General features: G+C 39.0%; 1 protein-coding gene across 1 annotated transcript; it reads left to right on the forward strand.

Moving 5' to 3' along the window:
- The first annotated feature begins 9,263 nt into the window (after positions 1–9,263).
- LOC143864145 (2-methylpropanoate--CoA ligase CCL4-like) lies at positions 9,264–17,270 on the forward strand. The gene is made up of 4 exons (XM_077375002.1): positions 9,264–9,553; positions 9,642–10,440; positions 16,268–16,562; positions 16,810–17,270. The coding sequence occupies exons 1-4, from the start codon at positions 9,356–9,358 to the stop codon at positions 17,171–17,173; spliced, it is 1,656 nt and encodes a 551-aa protein (XP_077231117.1). The 5' UTR covers positions 9,264–9,355; the 3' UTR covers positions 17,174–17,270.
- The last annotated feature ends 1,229 nt before the right edge of the window (positions 17,271–18,499 follow it).

Raw genomic sequence — 18,499 nt, forward strand, 5'->3', positions numbered from 1 at the left:
AAAAGGAGAATCATAAAAGCACCGACATTGGAGGACTCTAACTTCGTTCTGATAATGTCGTAAGGTTGCAAGGGTCTCTTTCCCACCATTTTTTAAGAATCACCCGTGTTTAATAATTACTTTTAAGGGCACCTGTCATCCGTAATTTCCCGTAATTAATGTCCTAATTCTGTACTTCTTTTTCAGGATTTTGTCAACAAAGAAAATACTAAAATAATGAAAATGAGAATCACGTAAGCACCAACATAGGAAGACACTATCTTCATTCTTGTAATGTCATAAGGGTATTTGGGTTTCTTTCCCTCCCGTTTTTGAAGAATCACACGTGTTTAATAATTACTTTAATTGGCACCTGTGATTTGAAAATTTTCGTAATTAATGCCCTCATTTCGTAATTTTTAAGGATTTTCTCAAGAAATAAAATACTAAAATAATGAAACGGAGAATATAGTAAGCACCAACATTGGAAGACTCTTTCTTCGTTCTGATAATGTTGAAAGGTTATTTGGGTCTCTTTCCCACCAGTTTTTTAAGAATCACCCGTGTTTAGTAATTACTTTTATGGGCACTTGTATTCCGTAATCTCCTTTTAATATTGCCCTCGTTCCGTACTTTTTTCTAGATTTTCTCTATAAATAAAGTACTAAGATACTGAAAAGGAGAATCACTTAAGCACCAACATAGGACGACTCTATCTTCGTTCTAATAATGTCTTTAGGGTATTGGGGTCTTTTTCCCTCCTGTTTTTGTAGAATCACCCATGTTTAATAATTACTTTAATTGATACCTATGATCCATAATTTTCTGAAATTAATGCCCACATTCAGCAATTTTTCATGATTTTCTGTAGGAAAAAATACTAAAATAATAAAAAGGAGAATCATGTAAGCACCAACATAGGTGGACTCTATCTTCGTTCTGATAATGTCGTAAAGGTATTGGGGAATCTTTCCCTTCCGTTTTTGAAGAATCGCCCGTGCTTATAATTACTTTAATAGGCGCCCGTGATCCGTAATTTCTCGTAATTAATGCTCTAATTTCGTACTTTTTTAGGGATTTTCTATACTAGGAAAATACTAAAATAATAAGTAGGAGAATCATATAAGCACCAACATAGGAGGACTCTATCTTCATTCTGATAATGTCGTAAAGTTGTAGGGGTCTCTTTCCCTCCCGTTTTTAAAGAATTACCCGTGTTTAATAATTACTTTTATAGGTATCTTTGATCCGTAATTTCCCGTAAATAATGACCTAATTCTGTACTTTCTTCAAGATTTTTCCTACAAAGAAAATACTAAAATCATGAAAAGGGGAATCATATAAGCACCAACATAAGAGGACTCCATCTTCATTCTGATAATGTCGTAAGGTTGTATGGGTCTCTTTCCCACCCTTTGTTAAGAATCACCCGTGTTTAATAATTACTTTTAGGGGCACCTGTGATTCGTAATTTTTTGTAATTAATGCCCTTATTCCGTACTTTTTTCGCTATTTTCCCTACAAAGGAAATACTAAAATAATGAGAAGGAGAATCACGTAAGCACCATCCTACGAGGACACTATCTTCATTCTTGTAATGTCATAAGGGTATTGGGGTCTCTTTCCCTCTCATTTTTGAAGAATCACACGTGTTTAATTACTACTTTAATGGGCACCTGTGGTTCATTATTATTTTTAATTAGTGCCCTCATTCCGTAAATTTTCAGAATTTTCTCTAGAAATAAAATAATGGAAAGGAGGATAATGTAAGCACCAACGTAGGACGACTCTTTCTTCGTTCTGATAATGTTTGCAAGGTTATTGGGGTCTCTTTCCCACCCGTTTTTTCAGAATCACCCGTGTTTAGTAATTACTTTGACAGGCACTTATGATCCATAATTTCTTGAAAATATTGCCTTCGTTCCCTACTTTATTTTCGGGATTTTCTCTATAAAGAAAATACTAAAATAATGAAAAGGAGATTCATGTAAGCACCAACATAAGAGGACTCTATCTTTGTTCAGATAATGTCGTATGGCTATTGGGGTCCCTTTCCCACCCGTTTTTAAAGAATCACCCGTGTTTAGTAGTTACATTTATGAGTACCTGCGATCCGTAATTTTTCGTAATTAAGGCCATAATTCCGTACTTTTTTGAGGATTTTTCCTACAATGAAAATATTAAAATATTGAAAAGGAGAATCATATAAGCACCGACATAGGAGGACTCTATATTCGTTCTGATAATGTAGTAAGGTGGCAGGGGTCTCTTTCCCACCCTTTTTTAAGAGTCACCTGTGTTTAATAATTACGTTTAAAGGCACCTATCATCCGTAATTTTCTGTAATTAATGCCCTTATTCTGTACTTTTTTTTTCGGGATTTTCTTTACAAAGAGAATACTAAAATAATGAAAATGAGAATCACGTAAGCACCAACATAGGAGTACACTATCTTCATTCTTATAATGTTATAAGGGTATTTCGGTCTCTTTCCCTCCCGTTTTTGAAGAATCACACGTGTTTAATAATTACTTTAATGAGCACCTGTGATTCGTAATTTTTCGTATTTAATGCCCTCATTCCGTAATTTTTAAGATTTTCTGTAGAATTAAAATACTAAAATAATGAAACGGAGAATAATGTAAGCACCAACATAGGAGGACTCTTTCCTCGTTCTGATAATGTTGAAAGGTTATTGGGGTCTCTTTCCCACCTGTTTTTTAAGAATCACCCGTGTTTAGTGATTACTTTTATGGGCACCTATGATCCGTATTTTCCTTTAAATATTGCCCTCGTTCCGTACTTTTTTCATTATTTTCTCTATAAAGAAAGTACTAAGATAATGAAAAGGAGAATCACGTAAGCACCAACATTGGAGGACTCTATCTTCGTTCTAATAATGTCGTTAGGGTATTGGGGTCTCTTTCCTGCCTGTTTTTGAAGAATCACCCATGTTTAATAATTACTTTAATGGGTACATGTGATCCGTAATTTTTTAAAATTAATGCCCTCATTCAGTAATTTTTCATGATTTTCTCTAGTAAAAAATATTAAAAAAAAAAAAAAGGAGAATCATGTAATCACAACATAGGAGGACTCTATCTTCGTTCTGATAATGTCGTAAGGGTATTGGAGACTCTTTCTCATCCGTTTTTGAAGAATCACCCGTGTTTATAATTACTTCAATAGGCACCCGAGGGACAATTCCGAGGCAACAAAAGGCAACTGAGATTTTATTCAAAAAATAAGATGATCATAGCTGTTTACATTGAAGCCTATTTATAGGCTTTTGAAAAGAAAACCCCTACCCAAGCTTTCCACATTCTATTTTAGTTTCCAACAAAAACTCCTTTCCCAATAAAACTCTTCCTAATTCAAACTTCTACCTTAAATAAATACCTAAAAGAAAGAAAGAGATAATTACTAAATATTTAAGAGAAAGAAAGAAATATTAAACTCATTTTGGACCGTTGATCTGCGTAATTGATTTGGACGGCCAAGATGCACCTGCATCATACCCCCCTTCTTCGAAAGAACTCGACCACGAGTTCACATCATCTTCTGAGAAGGGATACAAGTACCCAAGTTTCTTACTCTGGTTTTGCCCGTTCACGCATTGCCTGGTATCCTTTCGGGATAAGCAAGAATGCTTCTTTCCGGATGCGTGTGACGAATCTCTTTCCTTTGAAGTGGTCAACACAAGCTTCTTTCCGGTGTGGTGGAAGGAATATGTATTCTCGCGGCCATCGTACAATGCACTCCGATCGTATTGCCATGGCCTCCCAAGTAGGACGTGACAAGTATCCATAGAAATTATGTCGCACCAAATACGATCCTTGTAGTGATCTCCAATACTGAAGGATACGAGACAACGCTTCTTGATCCACGTGTCTGTAGTGTCATTGAGCCAGGCTAGTCGGTATGGCTGTGGATGCGCCTCGACCTTTAAATTCAATTTATGCACTTCCTCTTTTGAGATCACATTCTCCCTGCTTCCAGAATCAATGATCAACTTACATCCCTTGCCATCGATGTTGCATCGTGTGGTGAAAATATTATGACGAAGCCATTCCTCTTCTTTCCGTGGAGTGAGACAAAGTCTTCGCGTGACTAAGCTTTGACCCGTAACATCTTCAGCGGCAATGACACAGTCTTCTTCCTCGTGTATCTCCTCATCTGCAATGAATTCTTCGAGAATTTCATCTTCCGGCTCATAGGCTAGTAATTGTTGCCGGGGTTTGGGACATGCAGAAGCAATATGTCCATAGCCTTTGCAACGAAAACATTGCGTATCTAATTGACTGTCGGGTGATCTTTGTTGGGCAGATTGGGCTACGGCTTGAGGCCTCGTAATCAGTGGGGTCAATGTCGATGATATAGAAACCCGATTTGGTGGTGGTGGAGCAGCACTTTACTCATAGGAAAATGAACGTGTAGTGCTTCTTCGTTGCGAATCTTCTATGAGTTTGGCTTTTGCATGGGCCTCCGTCACATTCTTGAACATATGACCAAGAAGGGAATCATATATTGATATTTTCATTCCTTCAAGGTACCGTGCTACGAGTTGCTCTCGTGATTCGCGTAGATTATTTCTAGCAACAAGCCTATGGAACTCTTCTGTATACTGTGATACAGATCGACTTCCTTGGACAAGTTGATGAAGTTTCTGATACATTACCTGCTTGTAATTGAAGGGCAGAAACTCCTTGCGCATCTCTTGACGCATCTCCTCCCACTCAGTGATAAGTGGTTCTCCTGCTTGGCGTTGCTGATACTTTCGGGCTTGCCACCAAGCAGCGGCTCGTCCTCGTAGACGAAGGGCTATGAGAGGCACCACTTTGTCATCGGGAATGTCCTTAAGCTCTAGGGCTTCTTCAACAATGGCACTCCAATCAATGAATTCCTCGGGTTCTAGCATCCCATGGAATTCTGGTATTTCCAATTTAATCTCGGAGTCCCATATGTAATTATTCCGCAGTGAAGAATCGGCTCTAACAACCGTACGTTGCTACGGTATTTGTCTTTGCACCGGTGGATCAATCTGCACACCTTCCACAAGATGATCGACTCAAGATGGTACGTGGTTCACACTGATTTCCCCAACTCGTTGATCTACTCCATCAAGCCTCGCCTCTTGTCTAACAGATGGACGATTCACTTGTTCCGTTAGTGCAGTAATCTGACCTTGGAACTGTTCATCACGAGCCCGTTGTTGTTCATCTCGAACACGTTGTTGTTCTTGGATTTCAGTAAATCTCTTGAGTAGCTCCATGCCTCCACTAACATGGGGTCAGTAGGGGCTGAACTTCCTTCTTCGTTCTTTTTTGGCGGCATGATTATGGTGGGGAATAGGATCCAAGATTTGCAAAGTTAAGAAACCCTGCAAGCCTTAGCTTTGATACCAAATAACGCAGGGGCGTATAGAGGAAGCTTGGATATCAAATATGCAGATAGGGTAGCGAAAGGAAAGCACTGGAAGGTGGAGAAAAAAGGATGTAAAAGAACTGAAATTAGAGGGGATAAGAAAGTTTATAGTGGCTGTTTTAATTGTTGTAAAAATAATTACCTAATAGAATTTGGGGAGGTCTCTGGGAGCATGCAATTGTGGGTGTAGTAAATAAGAGACGGGTTTTGGAACTAAGAAAATATGGGTCAGGTTGATCGGTTGGGTGATTAATTAACAGGTTTTGTATTTTTATTTTGCAGGTTTTATTTGGGGCTAATAAGATCGGTTGTAGGTTCCTAAAATCAAGTAGTTGATGGTATTGATAAGGGGGGAATGGGCTGAAATAAGAAGGCTTTGGGACTGGTTTTGGGTTTGGGGAATAATAGAAGGAATTGGCTAGGTACAAAAGAATTGTGATCGGATGAGTAAAATTTGGGTTGAATCGAAGTGGTGATAAGGGCTATTAGAACTGTGATTAAAGGGCTAGGATTGGAGATGGGCGAGCGGCTAAGAAAGATAGTGCAAGGGGGTGATAACTAACCTTCGATCCGTGGCAATGCAAGCAGCAGATGGCTTGCTAGAACAAACAAAACAAGCAGCGGGTGGCTTGTATGTAGGCAACTTTTCCGGCGAGCCGCAACGGCAACTCCGAGGGACAATTCCGAGGCAACAAAAGGCAACTGAGATTTTATTCCAAAAATAAGATGATCATAGCTGTTTACATTGAGGCCTATTTATAGGCTTTTGAAAAGAAAACCCCTACTCAAGCTTTCCACATTCTATTTCAGTTTCCAACAAAAACTCCTTTCCCAATAAAACTCTTCTTAATTCAAACTTCTACCTTAAATAAATACCTAAAAGAAAGAAAGAAAGAGATAATTACTAAATATTTAAGAGAAAGAAAGAAATATTAAACTCATTTTGGACCGTTGATCTGCATAATTGATTTGGACGGCCAAGATGCACCTGCATCCGTATTTTACTACATAAACTGCAAAATACATGTTGTGTGTTGCACGTGTCACCGGGTATTTTACTACATAAAACTGCAAAATACATGTTGAGATAGATACATTCATAAGATGTTGCTGTAACTACCAAAAACCGAAACTCCACATGGGCTAGGAAAGTTGTCCAAATGCAATACAATCTTTTCTCTGGTTAAATATTAGTTTTATTTTGGTGGGCTTTCTCAAATTTTCAAGGGACCATGCATATAGAAATGGGTTTTGGTTTTTTATTTTCTGATGCCTGTTTCTAACATGTCCAATCCAATTGCAGATATTTGTGTTGATATTCACTGATGCTGGAGTTGTTGGAATGAAGCTAGCATTGGAAGCTTTTTTTTTACCGTATACTTGTGGATATAAATAGTGCAGTGTGGGAACCGTGCTCCAACAACACCCAAAAATTGGATACATTGTGGATGATATGAAAGCTCTTATTTCTTCATACTCATAAGAATAGTAATGGAGAGTGGTACATCAATTAGCTAACCCAAAAATTTCATATTTTGCTACATCAGCTATATTGGACATAGCATTACTTTGCACCAAACATTGTTTTGTTTCTCATATGTTTGAAATATGAATGTTGCATACCTTCCCTCACTGTTGATACCTTACCTCATAGACACTTCTTTCATTTAGCTTCTATCAATGATGAATAGTTTTGGCTTCTCCTATTTTCTGTTTTCATTTTTTTGCACATCAACATGTTCATTAGGCAGTGTTAGTGTGGTCTTGCACAATGGTAACAACGATCTATTAGATGTGCTACCTGGTATTAAGATTATAGCGTTGCTATTTTGGGGAAAATGTATTTTGTTGTTATTTTGGGGAATAGATTAGAGAGTGTTGTGGTTTGCTTTATCATTTGTATTAAGATTCCATGTAACTTATATCATTTATATCAAATGATATATCGATTTGCTACCTGCAGGAGAATGTAGAAGGGCAGTAGATGTAATTATTTAATGCTGACGTGTAATTTTCACATTAAAAAAATCTTTTTTTCTCCCTCTATATAGCAGTAGATACATGTACAAGATATTATTTGGTAAAACTAAATTCACATTTATAAGGTATGTAATAGTTAAATAAAACTTTACATTTAAGGTTTTGAAAAACCTTAGCGCCGCCATGCTTGACCATTACTATCGATAAAAATGTAATTACAAGTCTATGTAGGTAAGTGATTCGCCCCTCCTTTGTACCCGGGAGAGCTCCCTCAAATAATGCATTTATGACTTCTCTTTTACACAAGTGAGAGCTGTCCCAAGTTAAAACAAGGGGTGGCTTCATAATTTCCCTTTAACTAACTCTTCAAATGGAAGACAGTCAAAACTAGGGGTGGATGCATCAGCTCCCTTCAAGCGACTCTTCAAACGGAAGACGTCTTCTTCCACCTTCCTCCCTTTTTTGTCGTTTTATCTAGTCGTGTAAGCAATCCACTCTTTTCTATGTCTTGAAGCTTGAAAGAGACATGGTTGGTGACGGCAACGACATTTGTTAAAAACAATACAAATACAAATTAATATATAATGTTATTTTCACAGTAGAAAGAAGAAACAGAGAGAGATCACAAGCAGAAAAAGAAAAACTTATATATTATTTTTTTTCTTAGGGAAATGATATCAGTACAACCATATTATGATATTTTCACTAACCCATCTTGACTTTTAGTATTTATAGAGCTGTCAAAAGGTTATTGTATTTCCTAAAAAGCTCTCACCAGCCAAGTAAAGAAGAAAGGACAGCTGGGTTTGTGCAAATATCAAAATATGATAGTGGTGATAACATTTCCCTTTTCTTATCCTAAGTCCTAACCATCCTTTTATTCACAGGCGAGAGATAGGGAGTGAGAGAGAAATTAATTTCTTTTAATCCCAAATTCCCAACCTCCTTTTGTCACAGTAGAGAGAGAGAGAGCAGAGAAAGAGAAATTTATATTTATATATAATATTTTCTTCTTAACCCAACAACTTTTTTGCACAGTAGAGAGAGAGATGGATAATTTGAAGCAGACCCAGCAAATTCATCTCCATTGACTCCCTTGGGATTTAATTAAAAGTGTGAGAAATTTACACTATATGCTAATTTATCGGCTGATGATAAATTCGCTCCTCCCCCCGGTACTATGATTCGCACCCTATGATGTGAATTGAAAGGGTCAAATTGACCCTTTGTTTACGCTCGGAAAATGCGCCCCATGTTTACTTGAATTGTGGGCAGACTTTAACGCTTTTTGACTGATAGCGGGGCACATAGTTTTACAGGGGATGAAAAAACCATCGCCCAAAGAAAACTTTACACTTCTACGGACTACGGTTTTAACTATTGACATTTAAGTAGGTAAGTGATATATTCCACCCCATTTTTACTGTCCTTTACACCAGCGAGGGCTGCACTAAGTAAAAACAACGGTTGGGTGCATCATTTCCCTTTAACTAACTCTATAAACGGAAGACAGTAAAAACAAAGGGTGGATGCATCATTTTCCTATAAGTAATAACTCTTCAAGACGTCTTCTTTCACCTCCCTTCCTTTTTTGTCGTTTTATTTAGTTGGGGTTAGGCTTGACCACTCTTTTCTCTCTGTGTTGAAAGAGATACAAAGATGCTGACGGACATTTGTTAAAAAATACAAATACAAAATTAATATATAATATTCTTTTCTCAGAAGAGACAGAGAGAGACAGAGAGATAACAACTAGAAGAATAGAAAGGACAGGACGGTTTGTGCAAATATCAAAATATCGTAGTGCTGATAACATTTCCCCTTTGTTATCCTACGCTTTCCTTTTATTCACAGGAGAGAGATAGAGAGAAATTAATTTCTCCTTTCGTCACAGGAGAGAGAGAGAGATATTTATAGAATAATTTTTCTTCATAACCCAACTACCTTTTTTGCACAGTAGAGAGAGAGAGAGATGGATAATTTGAAGCCAAACCCAGCAAATTCATCTCCATTGACTCCCTTGGGATTTCTTGACCGGACGGCCACAATCTACGGCGACTGCCCGTCGGTAATCTACAACAACACTGTCTACACGTGGTCCGAAACTCACCAAAGATGCATCAAACTCGCTTCATCCCTCTCTTCTATGGGCATCACCAGAGGCCACGTGGTAACATAATCTCCCCTCCTTCTCTTTTGATAACGCCACTTCTCCCCACTTCTTTCTTTGCTAAACCCTTCTCTCTGTTCTTGATCAGGTCTCCGTCGTTGCACCCAACATCCCCGCCATGTACGAAATGCACTTCGCGGTCCCTATGGCTGGAGCAGTCCTCAACACAATCAACATCAGGCTCGATCCCCGCACGATCTCGGTCTTGCTCACTCACAGTGAATCAAAGATCGTCTTTGTAGATTTCCAATTCCGATCACTGATTGAAAAGGCAGTCGAATTGATGAACAACTCTGCCCCGCCGCCTCTCTTGATCCTCATTGAAGATGAAGAAGAAGAAGAAAAATCCAGTCAGATTCCGTCTCGATTGACTTATCGGACCTTGATCGATAAGGGAGATCCGGATTTCAAATGGGTCAGGCCCGATAACGAGTGGTCCCCGATGGTTCTAAATTACACATCGGGGACCACTTCTTCACCTAAGGGAGTCGTCCACTGCCACCGCGGCCTTTTCATCGTGACCGTCGATTCATTGATCGAATGGTCACTTCCGAAAAAGGCCGTTTATTTGTGGACCCTCCCTATGTTCCATGCCAATGGATGGAGCTACCCGTGGGGGGTCGCGGCTGTTGGTGGGACCAACATTTGCCTCCGGAAATTCGATGCCAGCACCATCTACGCCGCCATCGAAAAACACAAGGTCACCCACATGTGCGGCGCGCCAGTTGTTCTCAACATGCTCACCAATGCCCCCGACTCGGCTCGCAAGCCGTTGTCTCATGTGGTTCGTATCATGACTGCCGGGGCCCCACCCCCGGCCCCTGTTATCTTACGAGCCGAAGCGTTGGGGTTCTCAATCAGCCACGTTCTGGGCTTGACTGAAACAGGTCTGAAACAAGCAATCTATCTATAATCTATACTAAGCATATTTCTTTCGAGAGCCCGGCCATCAAGTACTGTCAAAATGGTACCACCCTTGAAATTTGATCCAACAACCGTACATGTTTTAAGATGTTGCTTTTGGATCAAATACCAAGGGTGGTATGTTTGATGTACCACCTCCCCCGCCACCATATAATTTCTCTTCTTTCCATTGTCATATGCTTTTCATCCAAGAAAATATTTTATGCTCCATTTGTATGCTGGAATTTTTTTGGTTCTTGGGGCTTTTGTGGAATTTCCGCAGGAAACCCACGTTTGGCTGCTGGTTATATAGTGGGCACAAAAGAATCCCATGAACCAAAATAACACTGCACGAAACCCAAAGCTGGAAAAAAAGATCTCAGGAGCCAAAATAATCCCGCACGAAATCTGAGGAACCAAAATAATAAAAAGAAGAACTTTTTTCTTCCCAACAGTTCAAGTAACCAAACAAAGCATTGGATTTTTATTTTACCTGGATTTTTTTTTCCCACCATAGGTCAACCAAACATGGGATTTTTATTTTACCGAGATACTTCAAGGGAGTTTTTTTTCCCACCAATTTCCCAGGAAGTTTTTTGTTCCACAAAAATCCCAAGAACCAAAAAAAACATGGGATTTTTAGTGAAAAGCCTTTTCTTTATACCTCGATACGTCATGTTTCGTTTTGATGGGGAGGGGCCCAACATTTTTTGCTGAAGAATAGCATGGATGGGGCCACCGTTTTACCCTTAATCTAGTGGGCCCACCACCTATTCCCAAACCCATGCATATTTTAATCATACCTTTTGTTTGAATTTACTAATAATACGAACAGATATAAGGTGGATATCAAAGGCCATAAATTTTGGAAAACAAAACGAAATTGAAACGAATTAAATGCCGTGAATTTTGGAAACAAAATGAATTAGAAACAAATTATTAAAATATGCGTTTGGAAAGGAAAATGACATAAATTAAGGAAAACAAAACGAATTGAAACGAATTAAATGACATAAATTTTTTGAAACAAAACGAATTAAAAACAAATTGTAATGGAATTCGAAGAGTTATATAAGTAGAAAGGTTTTTTTTTCATTTACAATTTCTCAATGCCATGTTGGAAATTATATGCCAAGTACATTGAACGGAGGAAGGGGAGGGCTGCCACATCAGTGATCAGTGGTGAACAGTAAGCCCCCTTCCTCTTTATTATTTATAGATAATAGACTAGTTGCAGTCCCGTGCGATGCACGGGGTGGCGAAAAATTATGTTTTTGAATTTTTTTTATTTATTATAACGTAAGAGCAAAACAGCCCAAAATAGAATACCAAACGTTAAGGTGTAGAATTTCTTTTTTTATAGGTGTAGAATGCGAAACATTAGTGTAAGGTACTGGAAAGATTAGGATAATTATGATTCTTGCGATTAGGATAATTACGATTCTTGCAATTTCGTTAAAAGGGGGCGGCTTTCTCTCTTCCACGACGTTTCAGTAATGCTTTGGTTTAAAGTGTTTTGGCGTAGGTGAAACGTCACAAATACGTTTGGAATTCTTTTAGGCTCTGTTCACTTGTTTTCCCGGGAAAGGAAAGGAATTTGACGTGGCAAAATGGAAAGGAAAGGAAAAGAAACTGTGATTTTCCCATGTTTTCTCGCTGTTCACTTGCCCAGAAAGGGAAGGAAAATATGCAGGGAAGTTATTTTCTCGCTGTTCACTTGCCCAGAAAGCAAAGGAAAATATGCAGAAACCCATTTCCATCCAAGCCTACCTCTGTTTTTTGGAAAAAAAGACATTTGGTGAAGCGTAGCTCCCAAGTACAAGTGTTTATCTTGTTAAGCAATTTCATAGAAATTGAATTGGATGAGGCTTAGATGAGCATGAATACTTCCCGGTATTCTAAATTTTTTGAAGGGGACATGCCTTACTGCATCTATTCCTATAAGTTCCAGATCTTCCCATCATATTCTAAAAGAACATTTAGCATGGTCGATAGGATATCGGCTAATATTAGAATAGTGATAATTTTCAAAAAAAGATTCTCAACATTAGAGCAATACACTTGTTTGAGCAGCTATTCACACCCACGGAAAATGGAGATGAAGATGTTTTTTCACACTAAGAATTATAACTTAAAACAAATAACAATAGGAAATCCAATACAGAGCTTTGACATGGTGTTGTTCAACTGAATACCAAATTAAGACCACATACATTTAAAAGAAAAAGGATAGAAAGAAATGAGACAGAGACCCAAATGTGCTTGGAGTAACTCAGAGGAAGATCGTCGCTTCTCGACTTGAGCTGTATAATGCTTACCCCATCTTTTCCAACATTACTTTCCATGAAGTGCATTTGGGTCTGAATAATTCTAAACTTATTGGGACAGAAACATTCTGATCTAGATACAAATTCTGCATAAAAGAAACCCATAACTTGCTTGGAGTATCCTAGCTATAATCCTAGAGATTACCCCAATAAAATACGTACTTAGGCTTATTTCATCAAATGTGCATCAGTTCTGCAAAGACTGGCATAGCACTAGCAGGCAAACCCAACAGTACATTTATGCTTTTCCTCTCTTTTCCATGAGATAGAAACAAAATCACTTCTTTCTCAGGTAGAGCTACTGGACCTGAATGAAGAGGCTCACCCCATCCAAAATCAGTGGTATGAAAAGATAGCCTTGACCAGGTAGTAATTAGAAGAGTTGCAGTGAGAGAAGGCCTAACTCTAGTTACTTTGAAATAGTCAATGGCAGATCTCATGGAACTGTCTGTAACGATTGAAACTGCCTTCTTGACCAGCCCAACTGTAAAAGACAAGGGCTTCTCCAATATCTCACCTGCACTGCACAGAGAATTTATTAACACACTTGAACCTAGTCACCTAAATTAAAACATAACATTAGAAATTTATCAAAGTACTTCAAAAAGTCTGGTTATCAAAGATGAGCACTATCCAAAACAGAATTGGGCTCTATCAAAACTTACTTGGAAATAGTAAATTAAATCTACACCATCAAAGCTTCAATAAAAATGATCACCACTACCACCACCACAACATAAAGTTAAAAAACCTATGTGTTTCCAACCAATTACAGTTTAGAAAAACTGATTGTTTGGTTTCCTTCAAATCACCCAAAACATATGACTCAAACCTCCAATACCCACAACAAAATTTGGACAGTGCCACAACAAATTCTTTATTTGTGCTTCAGAGAATTACTCAGCTGCTTTATCTGATAACCCATGAAAGGGGAACTGAACCAAACCCTCAAAACCCACTTATTAAGCCTCAACACCTCTGTTTAGCACAAAAAATATGTAGCACAACAACTGATTTTTCTGGGTTTTCAAAGAAATGGTCAGAGCCAATACCCCAGATCACATTCTATAGAATTAAGCATTCACCAATGCAAGAAGTTCTGCAGACCCAAGAGATTTTTTCTCGGTTTGAGAAAAAAAGATGCTGTTTTTTTTTTTTTTTTTTGGGTTTTGTTCAAGAAAGCAACATGGCACAAACATCCACCCACAACCACCAACACATCCATACCCAAAACATCCATACACTAACAACCACCGACAGAATTATATAGTATTGCCATTGCAAACAGAAATCCCCCAAAATCAGCCATAAAAACCATTGCAAAAAAAGAAAAAAAAATCTGTATGAAGCCATTGCAGACAGAAAAATAGCATAAAAATGAAGAGAAAAGGGAAGAAAGGGGATCTGAACCTTAATACCCAAATAAAAGCTAACAAATAAAAGCTTTTAGACAATCCATTGCAAACAAAATGCCCCTAAAATCAGCCATAACAACCAAATCCGAACCCTAAAACCCAAATACACTAACAACCACCAACACATGCATACCCAAAACAACCATACACCAACAACAACCGTAGAACCGAGGGAGAGGGGGTTCTCCAGATCCGAACCCTAAAACAGGGAAGAAAAGGGATCTGAACCCTAAAAAACCTAAATAAAAGCTTTCTCAACACTAACACTGATATTTCCATGAAAAAAAATATTAGTGCAGATCAGAACTTGTCGAGGATAGTTGCAAGAAAAAAGGCCAAAATCCCACAATAAATGAAAAACGAAGAAGGAATGCAGAGATTCAGTAAAAAAATGAAAAAATGAGGGAGAGGGAGGAGATATCTGAACCCTACCAACGTTTTACCACGAAAAAATAAGAAAAAATCTCGAATAAAATGAAAAACCGAGAGGGAATGGCGAGTTTGGGCGAAAAAAAATAGCAAATGAGAGTAAGGAAGAAGTGCACTAACCTTTGTAGTGTTCGCTGGAGGTGGAGCTCGCCGGAGAAGATGATGTTGCTGGCGGGTTCGTCGAGGGTTTTGTCGAATGAGGGTTTCGAGAGGAGAGAGACACAGCGATGAGAAAAAAGAAGATTTTCCCGTGCGCGATTGTCTTGAATTTTCCCACTGTTTTTGCAAGATTTCACGAGAAAGGGAAATTGTGATTTAGAGGGAAAATCCATTTTCCACATCATTTTCTTACTTTTCCACATGGGTATTTCGATTTTCACGGGAAATGCAACGAACGGCGGCAAGTAAGAATCGCGAGAAAATTTTGGGTACTTTCCTTTCCTCTCATTTCTCGAGAAGGCAACTGAACAGAGCCTTACGCTTGGAATATATATAATATATATTAAAAACGTCTACAGTGGCAGTGAGCTTTTAATAGCTTTTAATAAATTCTCTGTAATAGCTTTTAACAGTGTAAATGGGCTTAGAGTACAGAGGGGTGCCACGTGGCACATCCTCAGCGTACCACATTCAGCTTTCTATAGATGGATTGATAGACATCTAGATAGATGGATGCCATGATAGAGTAGGTCCCACTATTCTACGCCTCGTGATTTGATGTGGTGGACCCACATCTCTACCCAAACACATGCATATGTATCATTTACACCTTTTGATGGGATGGGACCACTGTTTTACACCTCATGTTTTTTTTTATGGTGAAGGGCCAACCATCTCTGCTCAAACCTATTTATTAGGGTGGGGCCCACCATTTCATTAGGGGTGGTTATTCGGTTATAACCAAAATAACTGAAATTTGATAACAGAAATAATTTCATTAGTCAAATTTCGGTAACTGAAACCGAACCGATAAAAAATTCGGTTATTTCGGTTAACCGAATAGTGTGAGAAAAAGAGGGAAAAAACAAAATCTCGGTTTCGATCGGAGGGCTAGGATCATCCAATCGAAATGATTGTTTGAGCTCACCCTAATTAAGTTGTTATCAATCAAATTGACGATTTTGATCATCCTACGGAGTGCCTGTATAGCACTTCTTTTTTCTTTTTTTTTAATAATGGTTTTTATCAAAATTTCCGTTATTTCGGTTAACCGAATTTTTTTTTGAGATAACCGAATAACCGAATTTCCAAAATAAAAAAAACCGAAACCGAACCGAAAACCGAACCGAAAAGGAAAAAAACCGTTCGGTTCGGTTATAAGCAAATAATGAACACCCCTACATTTTATGGTATTGGGGCCACCACTAGTTACTCCCTAAAACTTAAGATGTGTTGGTATTATTTATTCATTTATACGTTTTGAACTGGGACCTACCGTGAGGCAACAACTTTGATACCATGTGAAACACCCGATTACTCCTTAAGCTTAATCGGTTAGAATCGGTGTTATTTAATTATTTATACTTTTTGAACCCAAGACCGGCGGTGAGGCGCTTTGAGACCATGTGAAACAACCACTCACTCCATATGGTTAAGCTCTTAGTGTTGGTGTTATTTAATCATTTATACTTCCACAACAGGTGGGAATGCTGTCTCCTGCACTTGGCAGGAGAAATGGGACCGGTTACCAGCTAACGAACGTGCGAAATTAAAGGCGAGGCAAGGGATTCGAACACTGTGTATGACGGACGCCGATGTGGTGGATACCGCAACTGGGGCGAGTGTGGAACGAGACGGGACAACAATGGGGGAGATTGTTTTGAGGGGTGGCTGTATCACTCTGGGGTACTTGAAAGACACCAGGGCAACTTTGAAGAGCATGCCGGGAGATGGCTGGTTTTATACCGGCGATGTGGGTGTGATGCATTCCGACGGGTATTGTGAAACAACTAATTACTCCAAAGGCTTAAGCTGTTGGGAATGGCATTATTTAATCTTTTATACTTTAACACTCTCTCACACACGTGGCCCCTCTTTTTGGGTTGGCTTACACATGGCACATGAGGCCCCTCCTTTTGGGTTAGCCTTTGCTCCGATACTTTGATACCATGTCAAACAACCAATTACTTCAAAAGCTTAAGCTATTGGAGATGGCTTTATTTAATCTTTTATACTTTAACAGGTATTTGGAGATAAAGGACAGGTCAAAGGACGTCATTATAAGTGGCGGGGAGAATATTAGTAGTGTCGAGGTGGAATCGGTTTTGTATCAGAACTCGGCGGTTAAGGAAGCGGCGGTTGTGGCTCGGTTTGATAAGTTTTGGGGCGAGTCACCGTGTGCTTTTGTGAGTTTGAATGATGGGAAAAAGAGACCATCTGAGGAGGAGATTATTGGGTTTTGCAAGGAAAAGTTGCCGCATTATATGGTGCCAAAAACTGTGGTCTTTATGGAGGAGCTTCCTAAGACTTCAACGGGGAAGATTCAGAAGTTTGTGCTTAGAGATTTGGCCAAGAAATTGGGTTCTTCTCGGGTGAGTCGTATGTAGGTCCGAGTTTAGGACCCTGGGTCGGGCCGAGTTGGCTTGTGTTCTGTGTGGGGACTTGGACAAAAATAAAATAAAATGGGATTGTCATTTCTGTCAATTTATTTTAACTATTTATTATTTGGGATTTGCTAGCCAATTTTGCGGAAAGCCATTTTGCGGTTAGCTTTTGCATGTGAGAACAGCCAGACGGGTTGACTTTTTTGCAGATATTGTCCTGTGCTCTTATTCATTTGATTCGTTTGAGGTGGCTGTACTCACATGCCAAAGCCAGTCGGGAAATGGCTTTTGGCATGATCATAGAAGATTGATTCAATTCAGGACTGTTGGTCTTGTGGAGGGCCCGCCGAGGTATTCTGGTCCTGCTGTGAGTGGATGATCCTGGCCGCTTAACTAAAATGGGCCTTCTTTTAGTTGGTTAGAGACTCAGAACAAACTAGCTGATGGTTTTGCACTTCCGAACGGTGCAAAAGCATCCAACGGTTCAGATTCAACCGCATCTTCCAAGAGACAAGTTTCTTTGGGCTATTGGCCAATTAGAGTGGGGGCCATGAGATTTTATATGTCTTGCATGTACATGCATGTATTTTTTAAAAATACAGTAGGCCCTCATTATTCAATGAAACTTCTGTAGAGCAGAGGGCTAGGATCATCATATCTAGAATGACTAAATTACATTTAAAATATTTCTGGGAAAAGACATCTGCAAATACTTCGGGCTCATGAAATGAATGGTTTAGATCACCCAATAACATGGGCTCCATTATTATTATTACTATTTTTCAATGCATGCACCTGGAGGAGCTTAGGTATATTTTAGCATTCTTGGCCCATTCGATGCTTGGGTGTAAGATAATGGCCCCACCTTAAGCACGGGCTCGGTGGAGATCGTGGGATCCATCCCATCAAAACATGAGGTAACATGGTAGGCCGGGACCCACGAATGGGATTGAGTGTGGTTGGTTGGACCTACGCTATAAAAACATGTTGTAAAAGGGTAGACCCCACCCCCACCCTATGCATGGATTTGCGTGTAGATGGTAGCTATGTAAAGTGGTGGGCCCCACAATAGACATGTTTTGTTAGGTCCCACCTATGTTAAGCATACGGGCCAAATGATGGGCTTGAGCTTGTAGGAACGTGTTATGAGATGATGGGCCCAACCTCCGCTATGCAAGGTGTAAAAAAAAATCGCCATAACAAAAAATTATAGTAAAATTTCCTATGCAAATTTTTTCCCCAACTATGGCATGTTTGGCTACCATGAATTCTTTTTTCATGATAAATCGGAGATGAGGTTGAAGTGGCTAAAAATCAAGAAAAAATAAT

This window comes from Tasmannia lanceolata, unplaced genomic scaffold (assembly GCF_043159265.1).
Source record: "Tasmannia lanceolata isolate RefF3 unplaced genomic scaffold, GAP_Taslan_0.1 ptg000048l, whole genome shotgun sequence".
NCBI lineage: Eukaryota > Viridiplantae > Streptophyta > Magnoliopsida > Canellales > Winteraceae > Tasmannia > Tasmannia lanceolata.